Here is a 10,427-nt window from a genome sequence, read left to right on the forward strand (position 1 = left end):
CGGTGCCGGTGCCGGTGCCGCCCCCTCCCCTCCTCTCCCCTCCCCTCCCGGCCGCCGTACCGCCGGCCGCCCCGCCCGCCCGCCGGAAGTGACGACGCCGGGAGCCCCGCCCCGCCCCGGGGCTGCGGGGTGAGGGGTCGGTAAATAGTGGTGACGTCACGCCGCCGAGATGGCGGACGGGTGAGCGGCGGGGCCGGGACCGGGACCGGGCATCGGGGCCGGGACCGGGACCGGGCTGGGATTCAGGATCTGGGGACCGGGCCCGGGCTAGGATGGGTTGGGGTCTGGGCGTCGGTACCGGGCTGGGGTTCGGGAACCGGGCACCGGGCTGGGATCCGGTGTGGGGCTGGGCTCCGGGGACCGGGCCGGGCTCCGTTCCGTGCCGGTGCCGTGCGGTGGGGCCCGGCCCAGGCCCTCCCCTTGACTCTCGTCCTTCCCCGGCAGGGAGGAGGCGGGCTGGTGGCGGGGCTGGCTGCAGCAGAGCTTCCAGGCCGTCAGGGACAAGGTACGGGGCTGGGCACCGGGGGGACACCGGGAGCCGGCCGGGGGGCACCGGGATCGGGAGCTGGGAGGAGCAGCCGAGCAGCATTGCCCGGTGCTGTGTAACTTCCTGCGTGACAGCGCTGCTCGTGGTCGTTACGCTACGTAACGCTCCAAACAAGGCTTTCCAAAACACCTCGATTTCGGTTTTTAACATAAAAAATGCCGTTCTGGGTTTTGGGAACGGCTGCGTCCCGCCTTTACCATGCTCACCACAGCCCTGCCCATCGCACGAGTTGTGCCGAGGGCTCTTGGGGTGTCAGCTGTGTAAACGTCAGAGCGACCACGGCTCTGCTGGAGAGCCACAGCAGGCAGATGATCTGTCTGTTGTCTTCTTGCAGTCCTCAGAAGCTCTGGAGTTCATGAAGCGGGACCTGGCCGAGTTCACCCAAGTAGTGCAGCATGACACGGCCTGCACGATCGCCGCTACGGCCAGCGTGGTCAAGGACAAACTGGCAGTGAGTAGAGGAGGGGGAGAGCTGGGGGCTACAGGACGGGGTGAATGGGGCACGGCCACAGCTGGCACTGAGGGCACGATCCTTCAAACAGACCCCAAGATATAAACACAGGCTGTGGGTTTCAGGCTTTGTTCCTGTGCAGATCTGATTCTGAGCCCTGTGTGGGATTTCCATGTGGTGTGAGGAACCTCTGGGAATGAGCGTGGGAAGGTGACCAGTGCGTTTCTGGCTCCTGGCAGTGTCACCATCGTGTCATATCAGACCTTTGCCTGAGCTGCCCTCTTTAGCCCCACAGAGCTGTTGCTGTGCCAGGCCTTGAGCCTGGCTGCTTTTCCCCTCAAAGCCTCGGCTCCGTTCCCAACCAACCTCTCATGAAGGGCTTCCAGTCGGACCAGTGGCACCACACCCTTTGCACAGCCTGGACATGTGGCTGCATTGTTAGCACGCTTTGAAGGGAGAAAAATCATTCTTCCTGGAAAGAACACACCCAGAACGGACAGATTTGTCCTGTTACTTACACTGTGCTGCTTCTCTCCTTCAAGAGGGCAGAAGGTTCCTCAGGTGCGACTGAAAAGGTGAGGAAGGGGATTTCTGACTTCCTGGGCGTCATCTCAGACACATTTGCCCCCTCGCCGGACAAAACCATCGACTGCGATGTCATAACGTTGATGGCAACCCCCACGGGGACCACAGAACCCTACGACAGCGCGAAGGTGAGTGCCCCATCTCAGAGCTTTTCCCCAGCACTGCACCTCATCTTCCCAACCCCGCTGCTGCCCCTCCACTGACTCCTCTTCCCCGTGTGTTCTCCTCTCTCCAGGCTCGCCTCTACAGCCTCCAGTCAGACCCAGCCACCTACTGCAACGAACCCGATGGTATGGGCTCGGCAGTGCTGCCGAGAGCCTGGGGGGGTTGTTGTGGGGGCTGTGGGGTGTCCCCATCACCTACAGCCTGTCACCAGCAGCCCTGCCCTGCTGCCATCGGGACCAGGCTGGGCTGGGAGCCTGCTGTGGGTTCCACCACCCCTACTGCTGGTACTGCTGGCAGAGGACCCACCCTGCAGGGCCCTGTGTGTCCCTCGCAGTCGTTGCTGTGAGATTGGTGTCCGTCCCTCTGCGTGCTGAGCCTCGTGTGGGGCTTTGGGGTTTCTCTTGCAGCAGCGAGGAGCAGCTCCCTCTGGGGACGGGGAGCATGCAGTGGGTGGGGGGAATGCAGGCACCCCTCGGGGCTTTGGCTGCTCGTGGCTTGAAGCTGCTGCTCCTCCCCTCCCTGATTTCTCTGCTTTGACTGCGTCCTGCTTGCAAATCCCCTCCTGCCTGTCGTGTGGGGTTTGAGGCCTCGAGGAGGAGGCGTGCTTGTCAGGGCTGCGTCTTGCTGTGCTCCTGCCTTCCCTCGCCTGCCCTTTGCTCATCCCAGCTGGTCTGCTCTGGAGCATCTATCTGAGGAAACTTCCTGAAACTTTTTGTGCCTTGCTTGTGCCAAAAATTATCTCAGTGCCTCTCCTTCCCAGGCCCTGCTGAGCTCCTCGAGGCCTGGCTCTCCCAGTTTCACCTGGAGGAGAAGAAAGGGGAGATCGCGGAGCTGCTGGCAACCAGCCCTTCCATACGGGCTCTCTACACTAAAATGGTAAGGAGCTGGTTTATGGCAAACTGGCGCAGTGGTGCAAGTGGTAAAACCACTTGCCTTACGCAGGTTGCAGTGGTGCCTGTGAAGTTCAGGGGGAGAGAGGGGTGAGGCAGCAGCCACAGCCCTCCCTCACGCCGTGATCCCTGCGTTGCTCCCAGGTCCCCGTGGCTGTTTCCCACTCAGAGTTCTGGCAGCGCTACTTCTACAAATTGCATCGCCTGGAGCAGGTAGGTCAGGGTGGGTGTTCCCCCTGCGGGTGGGCACGCCAGGCAAGGAGCTCTGTGAGGCAGGCCCAAGAGGCAGAAGGTTCCTTTTCCTGGAAGGGCAGGGCTCTGGGCTGTTATTCCTGGGTTCTTGTCCTTGCTGTGCCTGGGGGGTGAAGGGACCAGGGATGTGAGCAGCTGCTGATGCTGAGCTCCCTGCAGGATGAAGCCCGGAGGGAGGCTCTGAAGCAGCGCGCGGAGCAGAGCATTCACCGGGAGGAGCCAGGCTGGGAAGAGGATGAAGGTGGGTCAGGGGGTGGGGGCCTGGGGGTGGGCTCGTGCGGACCTCGGCACCCTGAGTTTGGGAGGGTGGTGGCTGCTCCTCGCTCCCCCATGTCCAGCTCCTGGCCCAGCTGCCGCTGTGCTCGCTGAAACATCTCTTGCTTCTCTTCTGCCTTCCTACAGAGGAGCTCTTGGGGATGTCCCCCCTGCCTCGTGCAAACGTGAAATTTCCAGAAGCAGCAGAGAAAGCAGCTGCCCCTGCAGCCCTGGAGGGAAGCCACCCTGCTTCTCGCAAGGGTCCCTCAGAGGAAGGCTGGGCTGTCCTCCCTCCTGAGCCGGCCCCAGCAGAGGGGAGCCCCTCCGAGAGCAGTGAGAGCATCTCCCTTGTGACTCAGATTGCAAACCCTGCCTCTGTGCCTGCCGCACAGCTACAGACTGGAGCACAGCCAGACGGGGCCAGAGACCTCTCCCAGAGGCTGCTGGAAGCCACTTCGGAAGAGCCGAGCTCTCTGCCAAAGCCCCCAGAACCTGGGCATCCTCCTGCACCTGCCCGGGAGCCCGCAGCATCCTCCAAGCAGCCGGCTGTTCCAGAGCTCAGAGAGGTGGAGAGCAGAGCCCAGGGCAGGACAGAGACTCTGAAAGAGGAGGGACCAACGGATCTGCGGATCTTTGAGCTGAACTCGGACAGTGGGAAGTCCACCCCCTCCAACAACGGCAAGAAAGGTGCGTGTGTGGGGCCAGTGGTGCCGAGGCTGTGCTCTGTGCAGGGGGTGGGTTTCTCTCCCTCTGCCTGTCACCCCGAGGAGCATCCCTCTGCCCCAGGAGGTTGTGCCTTCTGTTTTGACTGTGGCAGTCCCCATATCTGTCACACTGTCACTCCTTACCTGCTGCATTTTGTGTGTGAGTGAGGTGTGATCTGTCCCAGTTCTCCCAGCCCAGAGGAGAACGTGTTTTAGCACCCGCCTCTCCCACTTGTCCTGCGCCCGGGGGAGCAGCCCTCAGAAACAGCTGGCACAGAAACGCAGCTCAGTGCGTCCCACGCCTGGCAGGGAGCTGCTGGGAGCGGGGGAGGTTCTCCCTCCTCGGGCAGGGTGCGTTGGAGCTGAGCCCCATGAGCGCTTCGTGGGCCTGCTCGGGCGGCTCCTGCGTTGGCCGGGGTGTCTGGAGAGCACGCACAGCCCTGATGGCTCTGGCGTGGTGTTTGTGCTTACAGGCTCCAGCACGGATATCAGCGAGGACTGGGAGAAGGACTTTGATCTGGACATGACTGAAGAGGAGGTGCAGCTGGTGCTGTCCAAGGTGGAAGCCTCTGGGGAGGTGAGTGCAGGGGAGGCGCTCGCTCAGCCGAGCGAGAAGGCTGCTCGGGGAAGGCGTCAGCATTTCATCAGCTCCTTGGGGTGATGCTGCAGCGCTCTGCTCTTGCTGGGTGCTTCCCCTGGGCCTGAAGCCAGGCGGGGAGAGACCACAGAGCAAAAGGGCCAAGCCCTCAGTGTCAGCCCTGCTGCAGGATGTGCGGATGTGGCTGCTGCTGGCCTGAAGGACAGCACCACAGCAGGCAGGTGCCTGCCTCGAGCAGCTCACAGGCAGCTTCTCAAGGTGTCACTCCCTCTTTGAGGACACGGGCTTTGCTTGGGAGCTCAGCATGGGGATTAGGTAAAGCAGAGAAAGGGTTTTCGTGCTTAAAGAAGGATGGACGTGCTTAAAGAGGGCTGAGTGTGCAGGTTCCGCAGGCGGAGCGCAGCAAGGAAATCTCTGCTGTGTGGGTGTGGGAGTGAGTGGATACGTCAGGCTTTGCACCAGCTCGGGTGCCCTGGGCAGGAGGATTTGCCAATAGACGTCTGAGTTACAGAAACAACAGAGATGTTCTTCTTGTTTGCAGCTTGAAGATGAAGAGTGGGAAGACTGGGAATAAACCACCTTCTTCCAGTGTGTCACAGGCTCATTTCCACCATCGAATGTGAATTAAATCACGGACCGGCTGTTCCTTTGTGTGTAACTGTGCTGGGGATCGCAGTTCCTGGCTGGAGGAATTTCGTTCCTGCTAAATCCTGTGGGCATCTCAAATGACCCCTTCAGACCTGGAGGAGGAGAAGGAAGCAGGAATTTGCTCGTACACGTAGCTGCTAGGGAGTTCATCTTCTCGGTAGGTCCTAGAGGCTGGCGAGGCCAAAACTGACTGCCCCAAAAGTGTCGGGTGGAGGCAGATGCGATGCAGGGAGGGGTCCCTGGGGTGAGCAGGTACTCGGGCACCCGGCAGGATTGCTTGGTGCTGCCGAATTGCCTGTTGGCTGAGTGTTTGCTTGTGTGTGTGTGTGTGTGTAATCGATGGTACAGCAGTTCAAAGGATCTTGGGTGCTGCTCCCACTCGCTCACTGCTCTGTGCTGCTGGTCAGGCTGTCCCCAGAGAAAGCCCCCACGTGGGGAATGGCCAGGGGCTGGAGATGCTGCAGGAGAAGCCCCATTTGCTTTTTCACTCGTTGCCACAAAAAAGGCGGTTGGTTTGTGGCTTTGGCCCAGCGCTGGGCTGTTCTGGAAGGAGCCAAACTCCCTGCCAAACCCTGAGCTTCTGCCTGGCTTTTTGTCTTGGAAGCCTTTTCTGATGGGAACTCCTCTTTGCTGCGGCAAGAGCAACAGCTTCTCTGAGAGCCAGGGCTCGATGCTTTCCCCTTCACAGCTAGACCAGCTGTGCTGCCTTCCTCTACTGCATTCTAGGTACTTCTCATTCAATTCTCCAAGCAGAGATTTTTGTGGCTTGCTCTCACTGAGCCCTTCTGGGCAGGCAGTGATTTGGGTCAGCTTGGGAGTGGAACCCTGTGCTGCGGTGCCCTCGCGAGGCCCCATTGTGGGCCACTGATGGCTTCAACACGCTGTGGTGCCAAGGCTCAGCCTCCTCCCAGCCCGGGGAGAGGCAGAGGCATCCGAGCACAGATGGCTCCTCTTGGTGTGTCTGCCCTCCTCGCCTTCCAGCCGCACCAGGGTCACAAAATTCCCTGCGCTCACCTGGTTTCCCTCACCCAACCCCCTGTGACTGCTTGCAACGCTTCCTTCGGTCCCACGGCCTCTGCAGGCAGCTCCCTCGTGGTGCCACGAGGTGCTCCTCAGTGGGGGTCACTAACACGAAGTTATCCTAAAGGGGCAGAGCCCACGCTGCTGGTTTTTGGCCTTTTGGGTGGTGGTTTTATATGTGCTACCGTTGTCCTTCTGCCCCTTGCAGGGCTGCTCCATGTGAGCTGGGGCTTTCCTTCTGTTTCTGGATAGCATTAGCCTAGGTACACTTGGAAGACTTGATTTTATTTTTAATTCTTTTTTCTCCTCGCTGTTGGGGAGATTCTCAAATGCAGCTGCTCCCCTGGGTGGCTTGGTGGCAGCACCGACTTCAGGCCCTTACACGAGCTCTTGTCTGTGCTGCACAACCTGTGTGTGGGGTCCCGGGCCTGAGCTGCTGGTACACAGCAGAGCCTCTGAAACCTGCTGCAGCTTCGCCCTGGGGTGGGCTCAAGCAGCAGAAGCCCTTGTGGTGGAAGGTTTCTGCCGAGGGATTGGGGCAGCAGGCTGAAGGCATGAGTCACAGCGGCATCCCTGGCCCAGCAGCAGAGCTTCAGGGTGCAGTGCTCTCATCTGTGTCATTTTGTTTTGTTTTTCTTCTGTCAAATTAACCATGGGGTTGTCTGTGCAATATTCTCTGTTCTGAACTATTCCGCATCTCCCTGAGCCTTTTCTAGCTGGGGCAAAAAACCAGGAACACTTCTAACAGCTGGTAGTTTTGTAACAATGACTTTCTCCAAACCTTTTACAGACTTGCAGTTAACAGCAATTAAAGGAATTCTACAGAGTTGCTACCTGTGTCCTCCTTTCCTTTGCCGGCGGGGTGGGGAGAGCTGCCTTGAGGGAGCCAACTGCTTTAAATTTCTCTTCCCTGTCCTCCTACCTACCCCAAGGGAGGTTCACTTAGCTGGGGGGATGAATGGGAGAGGAATGAGGACAAGCAGAGGTGTCCGGGCAGCTGGGGTGCCCTGCTGCCTATCCACATGACCCCAAGTGTTGTATATCCTCCTGGCCCCCATGCTGCATATCCCTGTGCCCCCCCCACATGCAAACACTGCCCCAGACTGTGTGGAACTTGTGTGAAGCTTGCTGTGTCTGCCCTGCTCCCTGCCACTGAAGGCTTTGAGGGAGCAGGTAAAAGCGTCCAGATACGAACCAGGCCCTGTCTCTGCCAGCCAGAGGCCTGGCAGGGCACCCAGGAGGCTGCATAGATGGTAAACACTGACATCCAAATTTATCGTCATTTTAGAAGCAATCTGTCCCATTGGGGGAGGGCAGAGCGGGTACTTCTCAGGGGTTCGCCAGCCAGGGGTGCCTGCTGACCCCCTCCACCGAGGGCCTCATGATCATATCTGGCTCCAGGAGCCTTTTCAGGAGGTCCTGGCACTCCCTGGAGACCCCCAGGTGCCTGGGCAGGGAGACTCCTTTCTGCTGCTGGCACAGCATCTGGGGGATGTTGGTGTCGTCGAAGGGCAGGCGGGCGCACAGCAGGACGTAGAGGATGACGCCCAAGCTCCAGACGTCGCCCTTGCGGCTGTCGTGGGGCACCCCCTGCAGCACCTCGGGCGCCGCGTAGGCCGTGCTGCCGCAGAAGGTGCGGCTCAGCTCCCCGCGGCCCCTGGGGAGCAGCTTGGCGAAGCCGAAGTCCGTCAGCTTGACCATGCGGCCCTGCAGCAGGGCGTTCTCGCACTTGAGGTCGCGGTGAGCCACCCCGCAGCCGTGGCAGTAGCAGATGGCCTCGACCAGCTGGCGAAAGAGCGCCCTGGCGCGGCGCTCGGGCAGGGGACCCTCGCGCAGCACGCAGTCGAAGATGTCCCCGTCCTCCGCCAGCTCCATCACCAGGTAGATCTTCCCCTCTGCGGACTCCAGCATCTCGTACACCCGGATGATGTTCTTGTGGTCCAAGCGCCCGACGATCTGGAGCTCCCGGGGCAGGAATCTCTGAATAAATTCTGTCAGGAGAGGAGGCAAAATTACTCACAGAGCAGGGCTGGGGCCATCCTCGAGCTACTGATGCCCTGCACCTCTCCCGGCTGAGGCCACGGGGATGGGTAGAGGGAGGGAAGGGCGCACCGTGTGTGCTTAATTCCTTGTGGGGAACCAAACCTTTCCCCCAGGATGCTCGTCCAGAGAGGGTGCTGGGTTCTGCGTGCACTTGGCCCTCCCTGCAGTTGCAGGAGCAGCCAGCTAAATAATCGTTGGGTCACAGCCCCCAGCTGCTCCGCTGGGGGTCAGCATCCGGCCAAACTGCGCTTAGGTGGAAAGTTTGGGAAACTTATTTTCTGGCAGGAATGGGAAGTCTTCAAGGAGGGGTGGTGCCTCAGCCTGGAGTCCCTTCGGGGCCACCTCTTACCTTCTGGGCCTTCCTTCTTATCAATTATTTTAATTGCCACTTTCTTCTGATGCTTTAGGGATAAGGCCTCCTTCACTTTGGAGTAAGTTCCCTCCCCAATGGTCTTGCCAAGCTGGTAGCCATTGGCAAGCAAAAACTCCTCCATGTCCTCCTACGAGCCGGGACCAGTCAGCCTCAGGTCAACCCCCAGCAACTCCACAACAGCATCGCAGCACCCAGGGACTCCCCGTGCCCCCCAGTGGCATGCACAGCACCCCAAGGCCCCGCTCGTGGCCTGGTGCTGTGTGAAGGGGAGCATAGGGGGACCTCTTAAACCCGGCCGTGCTATTATGATGCAGCTGATGCTGCGTGAATCAGAGGTGACGGATGTGCATCAAAGTGGGTGACCACTCGACCGGGCAGGGGGGATAGGGCTGTGCTGGAACGCCCGCTCAGTGGGCACCGTGAGTAGGGGGGCTCACGGGGTGAGGAATGCAGGGGATGCGGGGCTGGCCACACGTCCTCCCCCTCCTTTTGCCGTTGCTGCCCCTCCGTGTCCCTTCCCCTTTTTCCCCAGAGCAGGCTGGGGGGTGGCAGAAGGGGGTTCAGAGCTGGCGTGCTGGGAACATTTCGCTGCTCGGTGTCCTCCTGCAGCTCCAGCACGGGGACACCGAGGGCAGGCAGTGGCCGTGCCCTGTGCCAGCCTCCTCCTGCTGCTGCCTCGCAGCCGTGAGACCGAGCTGGGCACATCCAGCCAGCCAGGACAGCTGGAACCAGAGCAGGCAGTGCCTCCTGCCCTTCGGCAGGGCAAGACCCGGCCCCGGCGATCCCCTGGGTGCCCCCCAATGTGGGGATGGGGATCTCAGGGGTCAGGCCCTGTGCTGCCAGCTCACGGCTCCTTCTCCCCCATCAGCCACGTCCAGGGCCCGGACATGAGCTCCCAGGAAACACCGCAGGCCCGGAGGTTCCCCATCGAGGCAGGTGACTGTCCCAGCCTGGCCGCGGCTCCAGAGGCTCAGGAGCCGGTGGGTGCCGAGCAGCCTGCGGGAAGGTAAGGGGGTGCTGAGCCCCGCCAGAGGGACTCCTGTGGGGTGCAGGGTCCGACCTCGCCATGCCGCTGCCCTCACCCTTCTCTCTCCCCACAGGCAGCTGCGGCGATGCCCCGGGAGCCACTGCCTGACCCTGCCCCACGTCCCCATTGACGTCTTCCTTGCCATGGGAGGGAACTGCCGGCCACGCGCCACCTGATGCCCCCCACGCCGCTCAGCCCCTGCCGCAGGAGGCCATGGAGCTGCGAAGGACACAGATCCTTAAAACACTTTATAATGAAAGGACATCTTAGAGCGTTGCTATGCGTGCTGCCCTGCTCCGAGCTGCACATGGAGCAGGATCGGGCCCGTGTCCCCTCAGTGCCTCCCCTGGCACGTGAGGGGATGTGAGGGGCAGGGGGGACATGAGGGGGCAGAACATGAAGGGACAGGGCTGAGGGGATGGGGCTGAGGTGATGTGAGGGGATGGATTATGAGGGGACATGAGGGGACAGGTGTGAGGGGACAGAACGTGAGAGGACCTGAGGGGATGGGATGTGAGTGGATGTGAGGGGCTGGGGGGACACAAGGGGACAGAACATGAAGGGACAGGGCTGAGGGGACAGAGCTGAGGGGATGGAGTCTGAGGGGATGTGAGGGGACAGAGGTGAGGGGACAGAACATGAGAGAACCTCAGGGGATGGGATGTGAGGGGCTAGGGGGACATGAGGGGACAGAATGTGAGGGGACAAGGCTTGAGGGGATGGTGCTGGGGGGCTGTGAGCGGACCTGAGGGGACCTGAAGGGACGGGGCTGAGGGGATGTGAGGGGACAGACATGAGGGGACCTGAGGGGACGGGATGCGAGGGGATGTGACAGGCTGGGGCTGAGGGGACATGAGGGGACAGACACG

The 10,427-nt window shown here is 61.0% G+C and overlaps 2 protein-coding genes across 2 annotated transcripts; one reads left to right on the forward strand and one right to left on the reverse strand.

Annotated features, from left to right (window-relative positions):
• The first annotated feature begins 94 nt into the window (after positions 1 to 94).
• BSDC1 (BSD domain containing 1) lies at positions 95 to 6,944 on the forward strand. Its single transcript, XM_084497070.1, has 11 exons — positions 95 to 180; positions 445 to 505; positions 882 to 998; positions 1,541 to 1,711; positions 1,819 to 1,873; positions 2,509 to 2,624; positions 2,783 to 2,851; positions 3,050 to 3,131; positions 3,293 to 3,832; positions 4,323 to 4,426; positions 4,989 to 6,944. The coding sequence occupies exons 1-11, from the start codon at positions 170 to 172 to the stop codon at positions 5,019 to 5,021; spliced, it is 1,359 nt and encodes a 452-aa protein (XP_084353196.1). The 5' UTR covers positions 95 to 169; the 3' UTR covers positions 5,022 to 6,944.
• A 500-nt stretch (positions 6,945 to 7,444) lies between these two features.
• TSSK3 (testis specific serine kinase 3) lies at positions 7,445 to 8,652 on the reverse strand (the record flags this gene model as incomplete). Its single annotated transcript, XM_084497334.1, has 2 exons — positions 7,445 to 8,106; positions 8,508 to 8,652. 2 exons carry the CDS (start codon positions 8,650 to 8,652, stop codon positions 7,445 to 7,447), a joined length of 807 nt encoding a protein of 268 aa, XP_084353460.1.
• Between the last annotated feature and the right edge of the window lie 1,775 nt (positions 8,653 to 10,427).

This window comes from Aythya ferina (assembly GCF_964211825.1).
Source record: "Aythya ferina genome assembly, chromosome: 24".
Taxonomy (NCBI): Eukaryota; Metazoa; Chordata; class Aves; order Anseriformes; family Anatidae; genus Aythya; species Aythya ferina.